We start from the raw sequence: 27338 nt of genomic DNA on the forward strand, positions 1-27338 counted from the left end.
CTCTAGCTATACAAATATTTTGTAGGGTTTTTTTTTAAACTACAATGTTAATTTAATTATTTATTTTTTATTTATATTCTTTCAGGCACTTCAAAGCAGATTAGTAGGTTAATTTTAGGCTTTACATAAGATCATGTCTATTTGTTCTTGCAACCTGCTGTATGAATCGTGCACTAAAAAACAGAAGGAGAGAGGAAGAAGGAAGTAACACTTAAAATCAATATCCCGTAAAATACAATTAAAGGCACGCAAGTATCATTTATTACAGTACATTGTATGTTGCACATTAATTTATTTATAAAAAACTTAAAAACTGATTTTTGTGCGACAATCCTTTTTTATTGTGTTTCACTACAGTTCATATTTAGTCTACCGTGGTCACCGGATCATCAGCATGAAGTCAACTTGCTGCAAAACTGAATCCAGACCTTATTAGATTTCTATCACTAAAAACTCACAACAAGAACCCCTCCAAAAAAGCAGTAGAAACGTATTCTTGAGAGCAAGAGATACCACCTTCAATACATGCATTGCGATGTGCTACAGAAAGTAACTTTGGTGTCCATTAGCAAACTTTTCTGCGTTACCGTTACTCGTCTCCTGAAATACAGATCTCCGGCAGCGAGATTCCCTTGCTTACCCGAGAAGTCCGCCAGAGCCGAGCTGTCTTTGGAGCAGAGGAGGACGAGGCAGGACATGAGGTTGAGCAGTGCGGGCTCCAGCTGTCTCCTGTCCCAGCGCTGCTCTGCCTCAGACATGGTGCGACGGCTTCATTCCCTGGTGGGGACCCTGAATGCGGCCACCTACCGTCACACCATGCCCGCGAAGTCAAGAGCCGCTCTTCAGAGAGGGGCAAGCTCGGGCAGTCACCCGGGGCGCTGGGTCAAAAGAGGCGCCGTCGGCATGGCCGCTTAGTGCCCGTTTCCCGAGCTGCGTATGCGCCCGTGCACTACCTCCCGCGCGCGCGTAGCACTCGCTTCATGTTTCAGCATGGGAGTTGACGTCAGCAGCGGGCGAAGAGGCGGGGAGGGGAGGAGCCGAGCCTAGCAACCGGGCAAAAGGAAGTGACGTTGAAGCAGGAAATCAGCTGCCGCTACCGCACTGTAAAGCCCACTAACTTAAATTCGTGCAGACTGCCGAGCTGATTTATTAACCTCTGCTTGCACCGCATGGTTTGGCTTTCCATCAGCGCAACTAAAGAAAGGTTTCTTCACTGCTTCTCTTAAAGGGGACGTGCACTTACAACTGCTATAAGAGTAATTTAGTTAAAAAGTAAAAATTAGCTTCTAGAACCACTGCTTACACCTGTGGGCTGGGTGAGTTTGAGCAAGGGAGGAGGTCAACTGAGGGGTTAATATACTGAGGCAGAGTGGCTGGGAGAGCTCGATAGGTAAGAATAGACAGCATGAGAGAGTAAGTGCTTGAGAGGGGGACTAGCTGAGGAGTTAATACGGAGGCAGCCAGATTTTGTGGGTGTGTGAGGAGGGCTTTAGCAGGAAGAATTTCAACTGTTATCCTCCCTAAATCTAAACACGTGCACAGGAACATTTCTAAATGCAGCTCGAAGTACATATGCTATGGCACCCCAGAACATTTTTAACTCCATTTGATTAGGGCAGTTTTCAGTCAAGTGGAGAGATTTTGGGGTTTAGTTTGGTTTCCTTTACAAGGTCCTGAAATGCTGTTTCTCTCTTTTTTCCTCCGACAATTAGCAGCTAGCCAGTTACATCTTTCCGTGTGTAAGGGCACCAGTTTAGTCAATTTCCTCCTGCTGCGTACAGGGATACAAAAAGGCTGATAAATTAAAAGTGACGAACTCAAATGAGAGATCTGCAATGATCTCTACAATGGTTCTCTTATCTCAAGAACAGAAAATACACCGTAAAAATAGCCAATTGCTAATCATTCAACATTCCCCTCGCACAGGGCGTCCCGCAGGGCTCCTCCTCCCTCTCTATTACACTCTTCAATATCTATCTCCTTCCCCTCTGCTACCTCCTCTCTGATCTTGGCCTAAAGTTCTTCATGTATGCTGAAGACGTTCAAATCCTCATTCCGCTTCAAGAATCCCTCCCCAAAAAACATTACAATTTTGGGATTCTTGCCTTACTTCAACACCCTCCTCTCAAACCTACATCTTACTTTAAATGTAACAAAAACAGAGCTGCTCACAATCTCCAATCCCCCAGCTCGCTTGCTCGCTCCCTGCCTTAAGTAACACCAACCCTCCACCCGATGCATTCACCTGCAATGTGAGAGATCTCGGTGTCTATCTTGACCAACATTTAAATTTCAAAATCTCACATCCACAATACCATAAACAGGTTTTTTCAAACTGCACATCCTAAAGAAACAAACCCCTGCTTTATACCCAAGACCTCCGCTCAGACCTACAGGCAACTATCTTAACTAAACTAGACTATTGCAATTCTTTATTTCTGGGCCTCCCTCTCTCCACTATCAAACCCCTCCAACTATTACAGAATGCCATGACCAGAATTCTCACAAACACACGTAAATCTGATCACATTACCCCTATCCTAAAAGACCTCCACTGGTTACCCATAGCCTCCAGCATAAAATACAAAACACTCACCATTCTCCACAATCTATTGCACAATCAAAATCACACTTGGCTCAAGAATGCACAACTTTTCCGATCCTCAACCTGCCCCTCCAGATCCAACCTTGCTGGAACTCTATACACCCCCTCCCTAAAAACTGCTCACCACACCTCAAACCAGAGAAAGGGCTTTCTCCATTGCTGGCCCTTCCGTATGGAACACCCTGCCCACGGCCCTCCGTCTAGAACCTAACCTGTCTAAATTTTAAAAAGGGCTCAAAACCTGGCTCTTTACATTAGCGTATCCAGATGTTGACCAAACTTAGCTTACACTCTAACCCCTTAGCCCACTCACTCTCCCCTCCTCCTATCTGCTTCTCCTCTTTCTCCCCTATTCTTCCCCTCAAGCAAAGACTCTTAAATACTGTGTTATAAGTTCCCCTCCTCCACTCTAATCTTATCCTACCTTGTCCCTCCCTCTCCCTTTCACTGCCATCAGTGGTCTGATACCTACCAGCCCACCTGTACATATTGTCTATTGTTAATTTATATTCTTCAAATGTTCCTATCTTATTTCTCTCTTTCCCTATCCTTCCTACTGCTGTCCTCTCTCCTCCTTCATTGCTGCTCCCCATCCCTGTTTATTGTATTTCACTCTTGTTAATTTGTTACTATGTAAACTGGCATGATGCTCCAACAAATATCAGTATATAAAAGACAATCTATAATTCTGAAGTTACCATATGATCATTTTGTCTTTCAGATCTGGCAATACTGATTCGTAGTAGTGCTGTAGCTTTCTGGTGCCATACTACCTCTAGGGAATGACTTTGCTAAAAATCTTGATCTCTCAGTTATTGTGAGGCAAATTGCTAAGAAACTTGAATTTACCAGTTTTTAAGTTTTAGTCTAAGTATTTCTTATTGTTTGGTTATGAAAACCAAGACATTGATTTTGGTTGTTTTACATATTTTGTAGAAATAAGTGATGTGTGGATCAATTGGTTGGAGGAGGGGAGGAACAATCAACTTTCGCTCAGGGAACCATTTGCCCTAAAGCTGGCCCCTGGAGTCAGTCACTAAGTGGCAGTTACTGACAGGCCAGACAAAGGCACCACCTAATCATAGCATGGAAAGAGAATATCACCCCCCCCCCCCCCCCTAATTACTGACAGCATGAACTGCTGACATGAATAAAGTCACAAAATTGCCGCCACCAGCACTTTTAAAATGCTGTTGAAGTCACACAGCCTGGGAACCTCTTCGGGTTCCCGAATTCCATTTTTCTCAAAATGACAAGTTCCCCCCCCCCCCCCCCCCCTCGTACACACCCTGCCTCCTAATCCTTCAGCCTCTCTGACATATCTGAGCCTTTAGTTCAGCTACTCAGCTTTGTGTTAAAAAAAAATAATTTTAAAGACTAGTAAGGAAGACCTGCCTGATCCTCCCACTAAAGAACAAGCACAAAACAGAATTCAGTTCTGCATTTTCCTCAGCCCACTTCTGATCACTGGTTTACTACACTGCAGGAGTCCTTAGTTATTACTGCCTCCCTGTTATTACCCACTGAAAGAGGTACTAGTTATTGCTCATTATTCACTGGAAGAGTCCTTGATTATTGCTCTCTTATAATTATCATTTGTCAGAGTTCCTTAGTAACATAGGAAAATTAGGTGGAAAGCTGCTCCCTGGTGGTGATTCAGGGGAAGGCAATGAGAAATAGTTACCACATATTTTGTCTACCAAGGGAAGAATTGTTTTTATGACTTCAAAAAGAGCAACTCCCTGGATCAATACCTACAATCTAAAGCGCATTGTGGTGCTCAGTGATTTTTTTTTATCCGCTACAAATTCATACAGTTAGGTCTTTTTTTTTTTTAATTAGCTTGCTGCATCCCAATCTGGTTTCAGTTAGTGGAAAAGTAGGTTATAAGAACCTCAAAATAAAAAATCCAACCTCCTGTTCACATCCAAAGTAGGACAACAACCTCTGGCAGCATGTTCTTCACTTTACTATCGTCAGCCTCTGAAAATGAGGAAACCTACATTGCTGTAGGCTCAGGAGACTTTTTTTTTTTTTTTTAAACTTGTACAATTTTAGTTTTTGTACAATGTACTCATGCCCACTCAACCTTTTTTCTAATCAGCCTTTTCTTTTTATCCATATAATTACATTAGTTCTCTGCTTCTGTGTGTCTTTCCTAAATATAGGGCCCAGCACTGATCCCTATAATCTAGGTACTGCTTTCGATGTGGGATTTCCATAAACATTTTTTTTCTACTGTTTGATAACTCTACCCAAGGTATTCTACTGCTATTGTGTACATAAGTATAGTATACATATTAAGTTTTATATACCATCACTAAGACAAGCCATCGTAATGGTTAACAAGATATAGCACAAAAATACAATAAATGCAATCATAAAACTTATGTATAAAATAACAATTGTAAATAGTGACTAAAATGTAAATATCAATGCTCTCTTACAAATAGGTTAAACAACACTATACCTACCACTGACTCAAAGGACCCCCTTTGAAAAATTCCATGAAAGTGCACGCTAGCCAGTTTTAGATCCAGAAACAAATTGAATAACCAATCCTTATTTGATTGAGTAGCAGGCTACAAACCAGGGTAGCCAAGGTAAAAATACCACTGCAACTCCTTGTGACTTTGGGCAAGTCACTTCACCCTCTATTGTCTCAGGTATAAGCTTAGATTGTGAGCTCTCTGGAGACAGGGCAATACCTTCTATGTGTGAATGTAATCTTTTAGAAGTGGCTGAAAGGTGGAATATAAAAGTCAAATAAACAATTCTTTGTATCCTTATATTTAGGCATCTGCCACATTAAAGAAAGGAAGCCTGTTTGGCAAGGCCTATTGCATCTCAATCCATATTTGATAATGCTCCTTTTACTTTTTTTTTTTTGCAACTTATTTTTGACTTGCACAAATGGTTACAGTAACAGTGGATTACAGCATTCAGCATTTTCCCCTTTTTGAAACACCAACCAGTCCATCCTTCCCACTCCTCAGAAGGATCCAGCAGAAGGTGAATATGTAAAAGTTCATGTGAATTCCCAAATAGAGAAAAACCAGGATGAATCTGGACTAGACTATAGTTCAAAGTTGGTATAAATTGGCAATAAAGATTGATGAAAAGAGAATCTTGGAGGCACCAGCAACACACAATTTTTCTTAGCGCATCCTTTTTAATGCAGCAGCTCATTTGCCTACTGCATTGCGCCTGGGAGAGATGAATGGGCACGCATTAGAAAAGCAGGCGCTCAATTATGAGCGCCCATTTTTCACGTGCCAGTATTGCATTCGCCTGAGTATGTTTATTGCAAACAATTCTTATTATTGAAATTCATTATTTTCTCTGCATTTTTTGTAAAATAAAATTAAAAACGAAAAAATGCTGTTTGCATAAGTATTCAGTCCCTGTGCTGTGAAAGCTCCTTGTTTACAGATATGATAGATATTTCCCTAACAATTGGCCTCTATCTGTGAATCATTAAAATAAAATAAAAATCGGACTTGTATGCAAGACAGAATACTTTTGTAAGCCATTGTAACCTCAGCAGAAAGATGTAACTGTTTCACTGCTACAGAACTATCAATGGAAGTTAAAACAACAACAACAAAAGACAGCAAGGGAAGCAGCATTTCAGGATTGTGTAAGGGAAACATCTCTCCACTTAACTGAAAATTGTCCTCAAACACAGCTGAAAGTGTACCCAAGTTCCATCGCACATGTACTTCCAGCTGCATTTATAAGAGTTATTACTGTGCACATATTTAGAATGAGGAAGGATAATAGCTAATTCTCCCTCCACCAAACCCTCTCCAGCCAACATCTCTCCTGTAGCTAATTCTTCCCTTCAAGTACTTACCCTGGACCCAGCTGATTCTTCCCTCTCATTCAAAACATGCAATACTGACGCACTAAAAATGTGCATCCAAACTGGATGCACTTTGTTTTAAAGCACACACAATCACCTCTCCTGGGCGCTCGATGAAATAGAAAAATGAGCTGCCATGCTAAAAAGAATGCGCTAGGGATAAATTGTGCAACCCTAGTGCATCCATGGCATCGGGAGCCCAGGAGAAGTGGGTGTGCACGAGTTAAGAAAATGGACACTCAATTTTACGAGAGTCTGTTTTCCTAACCTGTGCACTGCCATGGGTTAGGAAAATGGATATTTATTAATTGAAAGTCCATTTTCCTAACTTGACAGCTGGCAAGACTTTAAATTTTTTTTTTTTAGGTTACTCCTTTTTTCAGTTTCTCCGACTTAATATCACCACAATATTAAGTTGGAGAAACTACAGAAAAGCAATATTTTCTGCTGTTAACTTTTTGGGCTCCTCAAGACTTAATGCCAGCTCTGGAGCTGGCAATCATTTTTGAGGGTAAAAATGTGCACTTTGGGGCACACTTATTTTTTTACATACAGGCAAATGCAATAGTGTGCGCTGGTTGATGTGTTTCCATAATCTCTTATGCAATAAGGGGATTAGCACATCCAAAACAAGCATAGCTAACAGCACTCATCACATGTAAATTCATGTTGATGAGGCTATGAGCTATTACTCACTTATGTACAAATTAATTGTGTCCGCCGTGCACATTTTTACTCTCAAAAATTGTCTGCCCTGAAGCAGGCTTTCAGGCCTATGCAATACATGCGCTGTGGCCCATGCACAGCTTAACGCGATTGAATATGCGTTTTGGCCGCACATCCATAACTTTCAATGCAATATGGGAATTAGAGCGTCCAAAACGCATGTCCAATTGAGCACATAGCTAATAGCGCTTATCTAAACTATATGTAGATGAGGCTATGATTCAAAAGATTTCCCATTGCAACATGGCAAATTTTACACCAGCCACTCTCAAGGGCTCCTTGAAAAAACAAAGCTTCCTGCTTTCTGTGATACTAAGTAGGAGGAACCACAGAAAGCAAAATCATGTAAAAAAAAAAAAAAAGTTGAGAAAAAAAATTTCTGGGTGCCCAATATACACAGTCCAGGCTGTGTAAATTGTGCCAGTAGTGGGAGAAAATGGATGCTTGTATTAAGTGTCTATTTCCTAACCTACACTGACAGCCACCTTTCCTGGGTGCCTGAAGCCGAGGAAGCGCTAGGGATGCACAATTTCCCATAGTGCCTCCTTTTTACCACAGCAGCTCATTTTAATATTAAATCGTGCACCTGGGTGTGTGAATAGGAGAGTGGGTGCTCAATCATGAGTGCCTGTTTTTCCTGAACAGATATTGCACTGGCCTGAAAAGGGATAATAGCTAATAGCCTCATCCATATGGCATTTACATGTGATAAGCGCTGCTTGTTTGGACGCATGTTTTGGATGCATTAATCCCCCTTATTGCATAAGGGGTTGTGGATGTGCGTCGAACCGTAGATTAACCTGTGCGCTAGCCTGACTGCATGGTATTGCATTGGCCTGACAGTCTGTCTCCCTTTCAAGCACCCATCCCCGTCGATATTCCCTATCGAGCACTCTTCCCCCTTCCAATTCACCCAGTCAATCAGCTTCAGCTGGTCCCCTCTCTTGAACAAACTCACCCATCCCATAAGTGTAAACGGTGGCTCTATAAACCAAAATTATTATTTTTTTTATTAAATTACTCACAGTTGCAGCAGCTGTAGGTCAGTTGCCCATAACAGAAGCCGTGAACAATCCTTTCTTTTTAGATGCTATGCTGGTGGAAAGTCAAACCATGCTGTGGAGACAGGGAGCTAGTAAATACATCTGAGCTGGGCTGACCACCTCCTAAACTACTACCACTGCTGAAGTCAGTTTGCTTGGAGCGCTGTTATCCTCTCCTTCCTGCTTCTAGCGGTGCCTCCTTCAACGTCATTTCCCTCTGCCCGGTTGATAGGCTTGGCTCTTCCTTCTGACGTCAACTCCACGCTAAAACGTGCGACAGGCATGGGAAGCTGTGCACGAGTGCAGCTGCAGCTCGGGAAACGGTACTAAGCAGTCATGCCAATGTTGCCCCAGCGCCTCGGGTGACCGCCTCGACTGCCCGTACCCGAAGAGCGGCTCGGTTGCTGACAGAGAGAACTCCACTGCCATGGGGAAGAAGCGGCAGCAGATGAGTCCGCACACGGGCTCTGATACTGGCGGGAAGAAAGCCCGAGCTATGGAGACGGAATTCACCGGCACGCATTTTAAATCCTTACTGAAAGAAGCAGAGAGTGTTATGAGGGGTAAGAGTCCGTGGGGGTGGGTAGCATGGCATGCAAAATTATACGGCGTTCAGCATTCCGGTATGTGCAGAAGGCACTTAGGACCTTACCTATTGGGGCATGAACCCTTGCATGGTGTAGTGTGACTGACATTGTGTAATAGGGCATACATATGCATTGCATGTTGCCAGATTAAGTAGAAGATGTAGAATCAGAATCTAACAGCAGATAGAAACCATTTATCCTCATTTAGTCTGGCTATATATTCTAGTTGCTGTTAAACTACAGATCTTGGCTTTATCTTTGTCTTATCCATTACATGCTGGAGTATGATGGTGTGTACGAGACTTGTTAAGATGTGTGATGGTAGAATGAATTAGTGGACCATAATGCAGAAAGAAGTACATTTCTCTCCCATGATCACTGTGCCCTTCAAGGGTACATATTCGAAAGATTATTGTACTGATTAGTCCACTAAAATAGATTGTAATCTGCTTTGAGACGATTCCTGGAAAAAGAATATGAAATGTTCAAAAACAAATAAACAATAAGCATGTTTAGATGGTTAAATATTGAGGCAGGGCCTATGTTTTTGCACATGTTGATGTCTTCAAGATACATGTTGGAATATGGGATGAGGCAAGATGTGGGCTTTAATCTGTCCCACTGTGATAGAAGATGATTTTCTGCATGTAAACGCACTGGCTTCCTTCTAAAGAACAAGGAAGGATAACTTTGAAACAACTCCCCGCAGCACTATACACACACACATATCAGCATGCACAGATCTACTATAGTATTTTATAAGCAATGTGTATCTAGTCTGTGCAGATTATAAAATGTGTATGCATGTTTCAGTACATGCAAACACTTGTAATGCATTGAGAGTGTGTAACTACCTATTTTATAAATGTGTGCATATATTTTATGCATGAAAAAAAAAACTTGGTCATGTAAAACCCTGAATTATTTGCAGAAGTCAGTATATTTAAAAAATGTGCCCATAATTGAAATTGCCAGTTCATTGATACCTCCACCAGTTCACCCAATCCAGTTCAGAGACCTTCCTTTATCTCCCTCCAGTTCACCAAAACCTCCCACCCAAAAATAGCAGATAGCAGACAAGTCCAATATCAGTTGCGCTAATTAGCAGGTGTAAAATTATCTGGTAAATTTTAAAAGGAATGCGTGCGCGCGAGCAAAAATATGCCCCATTATATAAAGTACATGTGTAGCATTTAAAATACTGTTGCGCGTAATTCTATAGCCTTTACATGCGTATCTTGCGCACTCGGGGGGGGGGGGGGAGAGAGAGCCTCTGTATAGGGTGGGTTTTTGGGAGATGGGTTGGAGTTAGTGGGGATGTTGTACAGACATTCAGAGGTATTCATAGTAAAATTTACATCAGTAAAGAATTATAGTCTTTATAAATGATGGAAAGTCTAACAAGAGGAGTTGGTTTGTACTCTGCAGTGCTAGCTGCATTGTACAAATGTACTCCTTTTCATCACTTATAAGGAGTGATGAAAAGAGTGACGAAAAAATGAGAAAAAAGTAAGAACAAAAATTTCTCGCCCCTAAAAGTCTTTCAGGCCGATACAGTAAGGAGCGGTAGGAAGAGCTGCGTTAGTGCCGGGCGCACCTGCGGTTGCCGCATGCACAGTCTGGCTCACCTACCGCTCGATTCTGTATGTAAATAGCTTGCAAATGCAAGCTGCGTCCAAGAAGCGTCCGTGAAGCGTTAGGCCCACGCAACCCATTTTACTGTATAGAGCGCTATACAGTATCCTGGGTGCGCTGGCCTAACGCTTCACGGACACGCTGGTATCTGTCATTTCAAATGTCATTTCAAATGACATTTGAAATGACAGGTACCAGGAAGTGGACAGTTCTCCTACGCTCGGGATTGCCAGTCCTCTCTCCCCTCCTCCCGAAGCAAGACTGCTTTACGCGCCTTGCTTCGGGAGGAGGGGAGAGAGGACTGGCAGTGTAAAGCAACGAAGTGACTTGCAGCCCCCCTCCAGAGACGGACATCGGCGGAGACGGACCGCGGCTCCCCTGCCTCCTGGAGGCAGCTGCCGGTGAAGATGGATGCCTGCACGGGCGAAAGCGGCCCCTGTGCGTGCAGTTGGGCCGCTCAAGGCGTGATGTCACATGCCGTGACGCCAAACGTCGACACATGCCGTGACGCCAAATGTCGTGATGTCACGCCTTGAGTGACCCATTTGCATGCACAGGGACCGCTTTCGCCCGTGCAGGCATCCATCTTCGCCGGCAGCTGCCTTCGGGAGGCAGGGGAGCCGCGGTCTGTCTCCGGAGGGGGGCTGCAAGAAGAGTAAGTCGCTTCGTTGCTTTACACTGCCAGTCCTCTCTCCCCTCCTCCCGAAGCAAGGCTGCTTTACGCGCCTTGCTTCGGGAGGAGGGGAGAGAGGACTGGCAATCCCGAGTGTAGGAGAACCGTCCACTTCGTTGCTGCTTTTTTTTTTTTTTCTTTTTTGATTTTTTCCGCTTTCGTTGCTTCGGGAGGAGGGGAGAGGACTGGGGCTGCCCCGGAGACCAGCACCCATGGACGCAGCCAGGACAGGTGAGCGGGGGCTGGGGGAAAGTTTGCCGCCTACCCTTACCCCTGCTTCTAACGCAGGGGTAAGGGTAGGCGGTAAGTTAGGTTAAACGCGCGGCAAAACAGCAGGTTAAAAAAGCGATAGTCGGGGCACTCGTTACTGTATGGGAGAGAATAGCTAATTCGATCGTTTACATCTAATATTCATGTCGCGGGTGGAAGGGGTTACCCAGTGATTTAAAGAGGCGGTAAGAATGGGTTAAAGGGGATAGTGTATCGCGGGTTGGACTAACGCGGCCGAAAAGTAAGTAGAAAGCGGGTTCGGCCGCGGTTACCCTGCTCCTCACTTTACTGTATTGACCTGTTTGATTGGAACCTACGTTTTCTAAATATGTTTCCATCCATGATGCCTGTATTATGCAAACATGTTTTTTAGTTGTTGAAATATATTCTGGATTTGTGTAAGCCTGTATCTTCTTATTCTGAATCATTCACAGTACTTAGGCAGAAGTTTGTTTATAATAGTTTTAGTCTAAAAGATAGTGTTAGTCCATTACCTGCTATTAAGTTCACTTAGAGAATAGCCACTGCCATTAGCAATGGTAACATGGAATAGACTTAGTTTTTGGGTACTTGCCAGGTTCTTATGACCTGGGATTGGCCACTGTTGGAAACAGGATGCTGGGCTTGATGGACCCTTGGTCTGACCCAGTATGGCATTTTCTTATGTTCTTATTGCTGTGAAGTTGTGTAGAGCTGAATTTTTCTCCTGTGTCTTTACTAAATAATAGCACTGCCTGACTAATGTGAGCTTGTATACTGCTACCATCACTTTTTGGGATATAAATGTATACACGGTTTGTTGCAGGTTTGGACATCTTCATAGCCACAGCACGAAAATTGCCCTGTTCTAACCTGTATGATGTGGTGGAAGGGTACATAAAGATTTCAATGGAGTGTGCTGAGATATTCAAACTGTTGGATGAAGGAAAAAGACCGGAGAGTGAGGTAAGATGTAACCTGGACCATCTTGTGCCTTCCTCATGGCCTAGGCTGTAGTGTTGCATGAGAAAGGTACGTATTTACTAAATATGGCAAGGTTATCAATTTCAAGGAACAGACTTGTTTTGATTTATAATCAGTACTTTTATTTATATAAATGGATGCTGTATTAGCTATTTGCTCAAATATAACTGACAATTTTTGGAATGCTTAACATCACTGAAATGCCTGCAGTTTCTCTTCTGGATTCTATTAAAGGAAAATAAGCAATTGAGAGAGCATGCTGTTTCCTCAATGGTAAATCGATTGTTAGTCTTAACTTACTAAATGCAGAAATGTATTTATTTTTCCTCTTCTGTTTTCTTACTTTGTCTTCTCTTTGTTTCTTCATCTGTTAGTGTGTTGGTTGGTCTGTGTCCTTTTCTTTCTTCCGTCTTCAGAGTTTTGTGTAGGAATTGCAGGAATGTAGGTCACATGTTGTGTAGTGTATTCCATGAGATGATTGAAGCAGTCTCCAGATGTATATTCAATTCAGTTAACCTTTTAGATGTATATTAGAGGTGCTCGTTGTTTAGCTTTTGAATATTCATTTGTATTAGTCTTGCCTGGCTTTCGAGGAAATCATTATTTAGTCTTTTTTTTTTTTTGTTTTTTTTTGTTTTTCAGTCAGTATTTAGATATGTATTCCACTGAATGGTTACTCTTGAATCTTGTCTTCAGCCCACAGGCTGGATGGGCTCTGTTACTATAATTGTTCACATTTAGAGTATGAAATATTCCTGCATTCGTTTAATATGAAATTTCACACATCCTGCAGTAGCACTGCACGCTGTGAGGCTGATAGTTAGAGAAAGCTAAACTTAGTTGCCTATCTTTTTAGGTCCCTAAAACTGAGGACCTTAAATTCAAGCCTCCTATTTACTTTTAGCTTTATGAACCTAATTTAGGGGCTTAGCATTGGAAACCAATGCTCAGCACCCCTAATTTTGTCCCCCTGACTTTAGATGCCTACATTTAGACGCTTAGATAGGGAGAATGATCACTTTGCCAGTATGTGAACACTTGCATCCTGAAGTTAGGTATCTAGATCTTTTGAATATTGGCCTCTTGGGCATCAGATACCTGAGTCTGCATCTCCTATCTGTTTGGGTCGGCTAGGGTTGGATGTGCTGCAGAAGCAATGTGCTAAGCCCCAAGAAAGGAGGGGAAGTAGCTGTTGGCACCTGCCAGCTGTGGAATGTCACTGAGGTTTCATCTTTTGGATGAATGTAGGGCAGGGTGCATGCCTGCTGCTGCCTGTTGTCACACATGACATTGGGGGCTGACTCTTGGTGTCAGATGACGGGAGCGTTACAGCTTTCTGGGTCCACCTTCCGTTTGAATCTCCCCACAGGATGATCTCTGCTTCATTCAGCAGAATGCCAAGGGAGCTTGTAACCACTACTACCGGAAGTCCATGTAATGTAGTTGAAAATTAAGAATAAATAGTTAAACTTCTAGGGGCACAGTGGAGGGGGGGTGGGGCCCCCTGGAGAGAGATTGGTTTTAGGGGACATTGTCAGCAGAAGGTCAGATTGTGGCAGGATGATAGCTTCTTTCTACAACATAAATGCTGAAGCATTTATAGGAAAAGCGGAGGAGAGGGGTTATGTTCCAGAAATATTTTATTTATTTATTTATTTAAGGTTTTTATATACCGGCAATCATGAGAACATATCTTGCTGGTTTACATGAAACGGGAGTGCATTAAATACATCAAACTAGAACTGTGGTGACCGAAGGAAACAGTTACAATTAACAAGGGACGCAGAACTTGGAGAAGAAGGAGGAAATAGGAAAGAATAAATGGTTAGACAATATACAAATTAAATTAAATACTATGTACAAATGGCATGGTTAATGGCTGAATGTTTTGAGGAAAGCACGGCAACCCGGGACCCCCGCTGGACCACCAGGTACTTTAGGAAAGTTTTGGGGGGGGTTGGGATGGTGGGGGATTGTAAATAATTAGATTTAAAGGGTCTGGGTGGGTATGCTTTTTTTTTTTTTTTTTTTCGGCTCAGGACAGCCGAAAAAAAAAAAAACCAAACGTCCAGACAGCGGGAAACGGAATTTCCCGCAGGTCCACGATACCAAAACCTGAACAGCTTCCAGCACCCGATTCACATCTCTAGACTTTAGTGTGTCAGGCATGGCGTTTTGTTGCTAAAATACTGTTTTGTTTTGTTTTTAGCAGCCAGTCAGATGAATGCAGAACAAATGAGTTATGCACATCTACTAGCAGATGGAGACAGAGCAAGCTGATGTCACAGTACATATACCCCTGCAGTAACATCAGTCTGCCAGTATTCTCCGTCTCCAGCAGATGGTAGATGTGCATCTCCCTACTGGGGATTGCTTCATTTTGTGAAAGGAGAAATAAAGAAAGTAAATTTGCCGTGCTTTCCTGCGGTGATACCAAAAGGTCCCTCCCCCCAGTTGAAAATTCCTGAGGTGATTTCCGTGGTCCCTCAGATGAGTGCCTTGGTCCAGTAGCTGTACTTTCAGCTGGCATGGACTTAGCTGTTTAAGCAGCTAAAAGGCAGCAGGTGCAGGAAGCCGAGCATAGCAGTGACGGCATATTCCCTCTTCCCCCGCAGATGGAGACCGTCTCTGTGCTCAGCCAGGTAAAGCTGAGCTCAGGTAAAATTTTTTTTTTTTTTAAAGAAATATTTTATAGAGATGTAAAAGGAGGCTTTTGTAGCGTAGGGCTTCCTCCTTTTTCTTGGTCTCCATGATCAGCGCACTGTTCCGACATTCATCCCACTCCATGGGAGGTCGAGGGACGTGAGCAGCCTCTGTAGGCTAGGCCCCACTCTGAGGCTTTTTTGCGAGGGCTGCATGGTAGGCCGCAACGTTTCATGCGCATTTCTTAGGCTACTCTCTACAGGATTGTCAGTTCGGCTTGTGCATCTAGCTGTGCGTTCAGTTTCTGGACGCTTAGTCGGGCCTCGTGTTCCGTGCGTCTAAGTTAAGCGGCACCTTAAGTGGCTGCACGCTTTCTTGTGCGTCCAAGTTACATTGTGTGCTTAAATTATTTTTATGGCGCTTAGCATTGGGATGCCTAGATGTGAGCTGCTTAAGTTTTGGACGCCTAGTGTGTTTGGACATACAAACCCCCCCCACCAAAAACAGCTAGATGCATGCCTCCAGCTGCTGCTTAAGCGCAATGTCAGCCATAATGGTGCCTATACCTAAGAATCCTAAGTGCCTTTCTCTTTGCACTGCCTGTCATATTCGGGTATCTCAGCCAGGAGTGCCCGCTATTTTATGCCAGCGCTGTTTGGAGGCTCAGGGAGAATTGCCGCCTTCTGATTTTACTAAGCCTGGTTCTTCCCAGCTGGATATAGGCCTGGGTACAAACGGCTCAGGTGGGCGCCTGATTTTGCAACTCCCCTAACTGCTTCCTCAGCAGGGGATGGTAGCTCAGTGTGTACACATAAAGTACCTCCTGGATTGGATGCTTCTACCTTTTCGTGGGTAGAGTTTTTCCAGGGTTTGCAATCCTTTCTCCAGGCACAATCTTCAGCCCTCTCTAATACTCCCAGAGCAGAGTTGCAGGTATGAACCTTGCTGAGACCTGCTGTTAAGTGCCAGAGTACTGCTAGTTCGACAGAGGAACTTTTCAATGAATGTCTGGATGGCACAGATGATGATGCTGATCCGGACTCCCTTGAGGATGGTGAAATTCTTCCAGGATTAGAACCATATTGAACTAGGCTACGGTTCTTTCATAAAGATGACTTGCAGCTCTGAGTTCCCAGACCTTGAAAATGTTCAGAATTCCTGGAGCAGACGCTGTGACTGGGCCAAAGAAAAATTCCATTTTGGTTTCTTTGCATAAGGCCTCTTGAATTTCCCAGTGATGGAAGCCATTCAAGAATTAATTGGGCTTGAGTGGGGCGCCCCAGAGGCTAATTTCAAAGGGGGTTGGGTTTGGAAGGCCAGTGGCAAGAGAGCGATTACATTTTCCAAAGGTAGATGCAATTGTGTGTGCAGTCTCCAAGTGGACCACTATTCCCATGGAAGGAGGAGCAGCCTTGAAGGATGCTCATGATAGAAGGATTGAGACTGTCCTTAAGCAAGCATTTGATGCAGTGGCAATGACCTTGCAGATTGCTTCTTGTTCCCTAGTGGCTCGATTTTGTTTTCTTCTCTCCCAGGAGGTCAATGACTCTGGAGTAAACTCCAGGGCAATTATGGAGCCAGCTGCTGCTTTTTTGGGAGATGCAGGCTGTGATTTGGTCTTCTCTTTAGCCAGAGGAGTGTCTTTCATGGTAGCAGCCAGGCGTCCGTTATGGCTGAGAAATTGGTCGGCCGATGTGACCTCCAAGGCCAACCTTACCAAATTGCCCTTTAAAGGCTCGCTTTTATTTGGGAGTGAGTTGGAAAAATTGGCCAGTAAGTGGGGTGAAACCCTGGTTCCTCGTTAGCCAGAGGATAAGAAGCAGATGCCATGCTATTTTAACGTGAGAGGTCGTTTTAGAGGATCCAGCATTTTCATCCATATAGAGCAGCGGTTCTCAACCGGTGTGTCGTGACACACCAGTGTGTCGCTACACTTCCCGGTCCCCCGCCGGCCCAGAGCTCCCCCTGCTCCAGCAAATTAGAAATTCATCCTCCGCCCGGGCTTAAAATTCTAATAGCCCATGTGGAATGCAGCAGGAGAGCTGGAGTCAGCGGCACCAGCATGGTCTCTTCTTCTAGCCCCCCGTGGTCCGGAAGAGGAAGTGGAATGCAGTGGCCGCGCGCATGGGAAGAAGAGACTATGCTAATGCTAGCAGTGTGGCCCGAAGAAGAAAGGTGCGGCCTTAAGAATGAGCAGCGCAGCACAGAGCACAAGAGGAGCAACGTCAGCCCCCGCGGCCGATTGGAGTCCTTTCTCGAGGCTGCGAGGACTGGGAGTGGAGGAGGCTGCTGCTGCCGCTGGTTAGGTGGGGGGAGAGAGTGAGCAAGCATGCATATGTGTTTGAGATCTTGTGTGTGTGAGAGAGACAGCATGTATGTAAGTGAGTGACTGAGAGCCTGTATGTGTAAGTGAGAGAGATCAAGTGTATTATTTATTTATTTATTATTTATTTATAGATTTTTTTATACCGGGGTACGTAAATAACATCACCTCGGTTTACATACATACATAAGTGTATGTATGATTAAGAGCATGTGTGTGAGAGAGTATGTGATTGAGAGCCTGTGTGTAAGTGAGAGAAAGAGAGAGCATGTTTGTGAGTGAAAGACACAGCATGTATGTAAGTGTGTGATTGAAAACCTGTTTGTGTGTATGTATGTAAATGTGTTATTAAGAGCGTTTTATAAGTGAGAGAGAAAAAGCATGTGTAAATGTACGTGATTGAGAGCCTATGCAAGTGAGGGAGAGAGCATGTGTGATTGAGGGCCAGTGTAAGAGAGAGAGCTTGTGTGTGACAGAGAGAGGAGAAAGTTGTAAGCAAACCATCCCTCCTCCTGCTAACTCAAAACAATCTCAGGGCACCTGGATATCAAATGTTCCCAGGTATGCAGAGCAAAGCATTTTTTTTTAATCATTTTTTTTTCATTATTGGATCTTTGTACCTGCGATTTGGAAATATTTTATTGGTCTCTAGAAATTTTTGGTATGAGTTTTTAATTATTGGATATTTCATTCATCAGCTAGTTTTACTGCTATTGATTTTATATTTCTTGATTTGTTTTATGACACTGGTGATGTTTCTCTTTTTCCTTTGTTACACTGCACACAGAATCTCTGGCTTGTTGCGGTTTCCAGTTCAGTTTTCATTGGCATTTTTCTATTTATACTTTATGGTCTCTTTGTTAGGTGAGGATCTGAACGTGTGACTGAGGTGAGGTTTTCTGCTGGCGTGTAGTTTCTGTGTAGGACTCTATAGCAGCCTGGCTTGGTCCGTTTTTTCCTAATAGGAGGAGTACTGGAATTTTACGGCCTGGTGTAATATTTTCAGTTTTGACTTGTAAGTTTGATTGCTGGAAATTGGCGCTGTTTTGGTATGGGATGTTTATGCAATTTCTGTTCAGACAAGAGTACTTATCTTTCCCTTGTGTCATTCTTAACAATAAAAATAATACTGGGCCTTTTATTTTTTATTTCTGCCATGAATTGTAATGAGCAGTGTGTCACAGATGTGAGTGTGGTCTATCAGGCGTGTCACGATGGGAAAAAGGTTGAGAACCACTGAGGAGCGACCCTTCAGAGAATGCAGCCTTTTGGAGGTCTCAGTCCTTTCATCCCTGATAGCCAAGAAGTGGCGTGGGTTCAGGTAGTGGAACCTCCCAAACCTCCTAATGAAGGTTTGCTGACCCACCCCATGGCAAAGGGAGATGGGGGGTGCCTCTTTCTCTTTTAAGGAGGTGGGTCGAGATCACATCGGATCAGTGGGTCCTGGAGATGATGCGAGAAGGATATTCCCTGGAGTTTCGCAGTGTTCCTCGGGATGTGTTCATAGTGTCTCCCTGCCACTCGCCACAGAAGAAGCAGGCAGTGGAAACTACGTTGGCAAGACTCCTCAGTCTGAGGTGCTGTGGTTCCAGTCTCCAAGTCTTAAGAAAATACGGGCTGTTTATTCCATTTATTTCATTGTGCCCAAGAAGGAGGGTTTTTTTCATCCCATTCTGAATCTCAAAGGCGTCAACCGTCATCTGCGGGTGACACATTTTTGTATGGAAACATTGGGCTCGGTAATAATGGCCGTGCAGTCGGGGGAGTTTCTAACCTCCTTCGTTCTGTCTGAGGCATACATTCATATTATCATCTGACTAGAGCATCAACACTTTCTACAATTCGCAGTTCTGGGACACCATTAACAGTTTCGGGCCCTGCCCTTTGGTCTAGCCACCACCTCAAAGACCTTTCCTAAGGGTAATGGTGGTAGTGGTGGCAGAATTGAGAAAAGATGGGATCTTCATACACCCGTATATGGATGACTGGCTGATTCAAGCTAAGTCTTTTGTTAATTTTATTTATTTGATATTTTGACTCTGTTATTGACTCTGTTTATTGACTCTTATTTGATTTTGTAATAACAATTTTAATTTGAAGTTTAACCTTTAAGTTGTCCCCAGCTCCACCCAAAAGTTCCCAGCATAATCTATAAGTTCTCATGTTGTTTGACCTGTGACTTGTTATCTCTTGTCTGACACAATGTTCGATTGTTCGATGTTTATTGTTCGATGTAATTTCCTACTTTGGTTTTATGTAAACTGACGTGATATGTACCAGTACATGAACATCGGTATATAAAAGCTCCTAAATAAATAAATAAATAAAGTCGCTGGCAGAGAGCTGCAGAGTGACCTGCAAGGTGAGCTCCCTGTTGCAGGAGCTTGGTGGGAGGTGAACCTGATCAAGAGCAGTCATCAGCCTGCTCAATCATTGGAATACCTCTGGGTTCGGTTCGATACAAGGCAGGGCAAAGTTTTTTCCTGCCGGAAACACGCATTCAGAAGTTGATGACACAGCTCCGTCTGTTATTGAACACTCTGCACCTGACCATATGGTCCTACCTGCAAGTACTTGGCTTAATGGCGGCAACCCTGGAAGTGGTCCCATGGGTGAGGGTGCATATGTGTCCTCTTAGCGCTCCCTGCTGTCTCAGTGGGACCCACAGTCTCAGGACAATTCGATTTGGCTCTTCCTGCTGATGGAAGTCTCCTCGCAACTGCAGTGGTGGCTGCAGGCAGATTGTCTAAGAATGGGAGTTTCCCTAGTGCCACCGGACTAGCTAGAGTTGACAACAGATGTGAGTCTCCTTGGTTGGGGAGCTCACTGTCAGGAGCTGACGGCACAAGGGCCCTGGAATACAGAGGAATCTCTCTGGAACATCAATCATCTGGAAGCCAGGGTGGTCCAGTTGGCATGTTTGTAGTTCAGAGACAGGCTGCAGGGTCGATCAGTCTGGATAATGTTGGACAATGCAACCACCGTGGCTTGCATCAATTGATAGGTTGGAACCAAGATGCAGCAAGTGTCGCAGGAAATAGATCAGCTTATGGAATGGGCAGAAGTGCATCTCCAGATGATCTTAGCCTCACACATAGCAGGAAAAGACAATGTAAGAGCAGACTTTCTCAGCAGGGAGAGTCTGATCCTAGGAGAATGGGTTTTGTCAGACAAGGCATTTCAGCTGATTCTGGATCGCTGGGGTCCCCGTTCCTAGACCTCCTGGCGACTTCTTGCAATGTGAAAGTTTCCCGATTCTTCAGTCGCAGGAGAGATCCAAAGTCAGTCATTAGGTATCGATGCTCTAGTGTAGGAGTGGCCAGAAGACAAATTGCTGTATGCCTTTCCTCCATGGCCCATGTTGGGAAGATTGATTTGAAGGCTAGAGCGCCACAGAGGGATGGTGCTCTTGGTTGCTTCAGATTGGACCAGGAGGCCTTGGTATGCGGATTTGCAGCAGCTTTTGGGGGATTTTCCCTTTCGACTTCCGGCATACAGGAACCTGCTAAGTCAGGATCTGGTTCTTCACAAAGATCCGTCTCTGTTTTGTCTTACAATATGGCCCTTGAGGGCTGGATTGCTGAAATATGGGTACTCTGTGGCAGTGATTTCCACTTTGCTTAGGGCTAGAAAGTTCTCTGCTTCCTTGACCCTATGTGCGAGTTTAGCGAGAATTTGAGGTGTGGTGTAATGATCGAGGTTTTTCTTCCTCATTTGGCCAAGATCCTGCTCATTTTGGAATTTTTTGCAAGATGGTTTGAATAAAGCTTTGGCCCTTAATTCCTTAAAGGTACAAGTAGCGGCTCTCATCTGTTTCAGGGATCAGGTGAATTGGGTCCTTGTCGGCTCATCCTGATGTGGCTCGTTTCCTGAAAGGAGTGAAATACCTTCGTCCTCCCTTGCGGTTTCCAGTACCTTTATGGAGTCTAAATTTTTGGCTTGTATTTCTTAGTGGGTCCTACATTAAGACTGATGTGTAGCCTGTCCTTCGGTTACTGACCTTGAAAACTATATTTCTTGTGGCAATTTGTTGTGCGTGGAGAGTTTCCAAACTGCAAGCCCTTGTCTTGCTGGGAGCCTTTCCGCCGGGTGATTCTAGGGGCAATACAGCTGCATACTGTTCCTTCTTTTTTCACCGAAGGTGGTCACTGAATTTCACTTGAATCAGTCCATCTCTCTATTGTCTCTGGACAGAGAGAGATATGTAGAGGAGTATTGTCTGTTGCGATCCTTGGATGTCAAAAGACATATCATTCGGTATCTGGAGGTTACTGAGACTTTACGGAAAACAGATCGCCTGTTTGTTCTTCATGGCAATACTAAACGAGAATTGGCCTCGTGGGCTACAAAAGCCTACTGGATTAAGGAGGTAGTCACTGCAGCATACGTTGATGCTTGCAAGCCGTTACCTAGTCAGATTAGGGCTCATTCATTAGGATTTAGGCAGGGTCATGGGAGAAAGTTAGGTTGCTGTCTCCAGTTGACACTTGCCGAGCAGCAACATAGTCCTCCTTGCATACCTTTTCCAGGTTTTATCGTCTGAATGTGCAGGTCCAGGAGAAAGCAGCCTTTGCATGTGTGGTTTTGTCTGGACTGCAGGCAGCCTCCCGCCCTATTTGGGAGTAGCTGGGGTACATCCCACTTGTTCTGGAATCATCTGACTGGATGCTAAGAAATGAGAAATTACCACTTACCTGATAATTTCATTTTCTTTAGGACAGTCAGATGAATCCAGCTTTCCTCCCTTGGCTGCCAAATGTTTATAGTATGGTCCTCCTGTGTGACTATGTATTACAGGGATTACTGGTAAGTGTAAGTCCAATTCCTAGACTAATGTTATTACATTCTTATCTGAGCTCAGTGTTGCCTGTTGTCAGAGTATTGAAATAGTTCTCTGTTTTTAATCAAGTTTTTTGCTAGTCTGTCCACAGTTGTTTTTGAAGAGAATACTGGCAGGCCGATGACACTGCAGGGGTATATACTGTGACGTCAGTTTGCTCCGTCTCCATCTGCTGGTAGAGGTGCATAACCCACTTGTTTTGGATTCATCTGACTGTCCTAAAGAAAAGGAAATTATCAGGTGAGTAGTAATTTCTCATTACTGTTAGAGGTATAAATGGAGCTTGTTTGTTCTTACTGCATGGTTTCAGGTGCTGTTGATATTTCAAGCCTTGGAAGCCATCTTGCTGCGGACAGCCAGCGATCTGTCTCATTTCAGTGTTGTGGGAATGAACATAGTAAAAAAGCTGATAAACTCTCACATGAAGTTAATCTACACTTGTTTGTATTCTGAAAGTCACAGGTAAGCCCACTTCTACCCACAGCCTTCCATTCAGTATGAACCCAAACAGTGTATGAATGTGGGCAATGAATGCTGCTTGTTGCTGTTCTTGGGTTTTTGATGTGATTGTAAAAATGCTTGTTCTTGCGCAAGGGGAGATGTAGTAGTCTAAATGGAGGTGTATTGTGCTGTTCTCTCACCTGGGGGGAGGGATTTTAGATGGTATCTTCACTAAGACCTGGAAGTTCTGACCCTTATTTACAGGTTCATTAGATAAGAACTCCAAGGGAAAATTCAAACTAAGGAATAAGATGGTACACTCTGCACAGAGGCCACTAGTGGAGACCATTTCTTAAGACGTTTGCTCAGGAAGAAGTTTTCCCTTTTAAAGTTTCAGCAAATATTTCCCTGGCTTAGTTCTCACATCTCATTGCAGGGGAAGGGAGAGGACCTGATATTCTGTCACGGGGAGGGTGTAGGGGATACAGTTGTACTTTCCACATGCAGACGTCAGTCCTACATGGGCTGCTAAAAATGATCTTCCCTATGTATTCCCACTGGGGAAGGGATAGTATTCTGTCATATGCTTGAAAGGATACATTGTATTTTTATACCGAGAGGTGAAAGGCGTTGGTATTTTGAGACCAGAGATGTGGACACTTTGCATTCTCCCACTAGGGGGTACTTGTGTGCATGGGAAAGAGAAATGGAGTTTTCAAACCTAATACTGGGGACATGGAATTCTCTCACTGGGGAGAGGTAGAATGTGAGAGATTCTCCCACTAATGGTGTGTGGGTGTATGTGTGTGTCTTGATGGACCCTTGGTATCCTAAAACAAATATGTCGTGGCTTTTTCTCGCACCTGGGGAAGGAGAACACTATATCCTTATACTGGGAGGGTATAGCATTGTGGCTGAGGGAGGGGGTACTCATGTGGCAGATAGGAAAGTGGTGAAATGTGGGTCTAGTCTTACAAAGTCAGCAGACATTTGTGTAAAAGTAATATCAGGGTTGTAGAGAGTAGTTACCCTCGGGTCTTGGACTCAAATAAGATCTTAACATCACAAGGGGCCTGATTTACTAAGCTGTTTCCTTTAGACCTAGAATGGGGGAAAAAAAGCAAGTTTGCTTACCGTAAACGGTGTTTCCATAGATAGCAGATTTAGCCATGCTGTATGGGAGCACATCGGGCGACCTTCGTAGGCGGAGCTTCCCTCAGTGAATCACAGAGCTTGAACTCTGTGCATCTGCGCGGTGTGTTCCCGCGCGAATCTGCCATCTCTCCCTCAGTTTCTTTGTAGCCAAGATAGAAGGAAGTCGTTAACCTTCCCCCCTTTTTTTTTTTTTGACTGTCTAGGGAGGAGGGCGGGTACGCATGGCTAAATCATCTGCTATCTACGGAAATACCATTTACGGTAAGCAAACTTGCTTTTTCCCGTCGATAGCAGGCTGATTTAGCCATGCTGTATGGGAGTTCCAAGCTAGTGATGGAGTCCTGTTGTCTTTTGGATATTTCAGGACACCATCGGTAGGCATGTAGACAGTCCCATCAGCATTGGAGGTGTGACAAGACTGCTGAACCCAGTGCAGCATCTGAAGCAGACTGCTGTTGTAAACAGTAGTGTATCGTGAAAGTATGTAGAGAAGACCAAGTGGCTGCTTTGCAGATGTCCAAGAGTGGTACCTTGTGGAGATGGGCCACAGATGTGGCCGTGGCTCTGATCTGATGCGCTTTAGGCTTAGTAGCTAACGGCAAGGAACGTTTGTTGTAACAAAACTGGATGCACTGAGACAACCAGTTGGCAATTGTTCTTTTTGAAACTGGTTGCTCTGGAGTATTGGGATTGAAGGAAAGAAAAAGCTGAGAAGGTCTAGACTTGGAGTCTGTTCTTTGTTTGTAATAAGCTAGAGCACGCTTGCAGTCCAATGAGTGCAATTGACGATCTCTGTCCAACTGATGAGGTTTTGGTTTGAAGATAGGCAGGGTGATTGTCTGAGTTAAATGGAACGCCAAAACCACCTTGGGCAAGAAAGAGGGATAAGTGCGAAGGGTTACTTTTATCATGGAAGAATTCCAGGTATGGAGGGTAGTGAACTAATGCTTGGAGTTCGCTAACTCTGTGTGCCGACATAATTGCCACTAGGAAGACTGTTTTCCAGGTTAGATATTTTATATGAGCCTTGTCCAAGGGTTCAAATGGTGCTAACATCAATTGTTCCAAAACATTCAAGTCCCATGGGATTGGTGGTTTCAGTATTGGCGGTCGCAAGTGGAGCAACCCCCGCATGAATCTTGAGATTAGAGGATGCTGGGAAATTGGAACCCCTTTGACAGTGCAGTGGAAAGCTGCAAGAGCACTGATGTGTACCCGAACAGATGCCGTAGCTAGTCCTGACTGGTAGGAGTGATGCAAGTAGTGGAGAATGTCCGTCACTTCTGACGAGAAGGGGTTAAGTTTTCTTTGATGGCACCATTGTGAATATCTGTGCCATTTCCCTTTATAGTTACGCCTGGTGGAAGGCTTTCTAGAAGAGATAAGTATGTCTTCTATGTGTGTTGGAAGGTCAAGATGACTTAATATTTGCCGTTCAATCTCCACGCTGTTAGGTGAAGGGAGTGATGCATCGGGTGGAGGAGAGCTTCCCCTTCCTGCGTTAGGAGATCGGGGTCAGACCCCAGAGGCGTTGGGTCGGCAGTGGATAGACGGAGGAGATAGGCATACCATGGCTGTCAAGGCCATGCTGGAGCTATTAGGATCATATCTGCTACATCCTGCATACACTTCTGAATCGTCCGTGAAATCAGAGGAATGGGTGGGTATGCATAGAGTAGGCCGTTCGTCCATGGAATGAGAAAGGCGTCTGGAGCATATCGAAGTTTGCTGGGATAGATGGAGCAAAAGCGAAGGACCTGTCGATTGTCCTCTGTGGCAAACAGGTCTATGGTCAGGTAGCCCCATTTGTCGAAGAGATTTGTCGCAATTTGCGGGTTGAGCATCCACTCGTGTGAATGAAAAGTTCTGCTGAGACGGTCTGCTGTAGTATTGTCCAGACCCGGTAAGTATGTAGTTTGTAGAGAGATGTTCATCATCTCCGCCCAGTGGAGAATGCGAAGGGCTTCTCGACAGAGTCCACGAACCGGATCCGCCTTCCTTGTTTATGTAAAACATGGCGACTTGGTTGTCCGTGGAAATCATGAGCCGCTTCTCTGCAACATGAGTGGAGAAGATTTGGAGGGCATTCCAGTTGCCCGAAGTTCGAGTAGATTTATGTGGAGTTTGGACTCTGCAGGGGTCCATAGACCTTGAGTTTTTAAGTCTGTCAGATGTGCCCCCCAACCTTTCCTGGAGGCGTCTGTGGTGAGTATCATCTGATAAGGAGGTAGCTTGAAGGGTGCTCCTGTGGAGAGATTGGAGCGGGAGAGCCACCATCGAATGTCCTGCTTCATCATTGCGGTAATACGAACTTTTGTTGATAATGGTTGGCTGTACTGGCACCACTGGCATTTGAGGCCCCATTGCAGTCGACGCATGTGGAGTCTTGTATGAGGAACCACATGAATGGCTGCAGCCATGTGACCCAGGAGCTGTAGGACTTGACGTGCTGAAGAACTCGCTTGCGTGTACATGCATTGTGCTAGAATGGAAAGGGTATGAGACCTGTCTTGAGGCAGGTAAGCTCTGTTGTGAATGGTGTGTATTACTGCCTCAATGAATTGTAGTAGTTGAGTGGGCTGGAGATGTGATTTCTCGTAATTGATTATAAATCCCAGCTGGTGAAGACATTGAAGAGTCATGGCCGTGTTCGCTTTGAGAGTGATCGGATCTGAAGCTACAATTAGCCAATTGTCCAGGTAATGGAAGATTTGAATTGATTGTTGTCTGAGATGAGCCATCAGCACCACTAGACATTTGGTGAATACTCTGGGTGCCGAGGAGAGGCCAAAGGGGAGTACTTTGTATTGGTAATGAGTGTTCTGGACTTGAAAACACAGGTAACCCCAGGAGGATTGGTGCATGGGGATGTGCGAGTACGCATCCTTCAGGTCGATGGAACACATCCAATTATTCCGTTGTAGAAGGGGGAGAATGTTCTTGAGCGAGGTCATTTTGAACTTCTTCTGGATTTGCTTGTTGAGGTCCCGAAGGTCTAGAATGGGTCGAAAACCACCTGCCTTCTTTGGAATGAGGAAATATGGGGAATAAAATCCTTGATCTTTGTGAGGATTCGGCAGTAATTGTATGGATCCGTTGAGAAGGAGTTTGGAAACCTCCTTTTTCTAAGGATGGAAGTTGGTGGTCGAGCCCATGAAGAAGTTGTGTATGCAGTGGGGGGGGGGGATTTAAATTTAATTGATAACCTTCCCTCATTATTTGTAGGACCCACTGGTCCGAAGTGATGGATTCCCAAATGTTGTGGAAGTATGTCAGGCGCCCTCCTATCTGTAGCGGTGAAGGTGGCTGTACCGAACTAAAAAAGCTGGGGGCTGTTTTTGTTGAGGTGGTGTTCCCTGTCTGGCTGGTCGCTGTTGACGGGAATGTTGTCGAGGAAGCGAGGATTGCATAGAAGACGCCCTCGGTTGTGCGTATGGCTGAGGTCGGAAAGAGGAATAAGGGCAAAATTGACCTCTTGGAAATGATTTGCTATGATAAGATGGATTGTACCTTTTAGAAGTAGAATGGTACTCCATAGGGGTTGTGAGAGACAATACTGCTAAGTTTTG

General features: G+C 44.3%; 2 protein-coding genes across 5 annotated transcripts in view; one reads left to right on the forward strand and one right to left on the reverse strand.

The window, feature by feature from the left end:
* Positions 1-8424, reverse strand: part of EVA1C (eva-1 homolog C) — a 108256-nt gene extending 99832 nt beyond the window's left edge. The window contains exon 1 of one of the 3 annotated variants that reach the window (XM_029603590.1): positions 8222-8424. Coding sequence is in view for 2 of the 3 variants with exons in the window: in XM_029603587.1 (XP_029459447.1) it covers positions 641-758 (118 nt within the window). In the remaining variant the exon portion in view is untranslated. Of the gene's footprint in view, positions 1-640; positions 2517-8221 lie in introns of those variants that run through there. The other 2 variants (XM_029603587.1, XM_029603588.1) reach the window with 2 other exon arrangements.
* A 73-nt stretch (positions 8425-8497) lies between these two features.
* The window catches only part of URB1 (URB1 ribosome biogenesis homolog), a 235012-nt gene continuing 216171 nt past the window's right edge, over positions 8498-27338 (forward strand). For both annotated transcript variants that reach the window (XM_029603591.1, XM_029603592.1), the window contains exons 1-3: positions 8498-8802; positions 12210-12349; positions 22484-22635. In XM_029603591.1, coding sequence (XP_029459451.1) covers positions 8667-8802; positions 12210-12349; positions 22484-22635 — 428 coding nt within the window. In that variant the 5' untranslated portion in view covers positions 8498-8666. The remainder of the gene's footprint in view (positions 8803-12209; positions 12350-22483; positions 22636-27338) is intronic.

The sequence above is a fragment of the Rhinatrema bivittatum genome, chromosome 5 (genome assembly GCF_901001135.1).
Source record: "Rhinatrema bivittatum chromosome 5, aRhiBiv1.1, whole genome shotgun sequence".
Lineage (NCBI taxonomy): Eukaryota > Metazoa > Chordata > Amphibia > Gymnophiona > Rhinatrematidae > Rhinatrema > Rhinatrema bivittatum.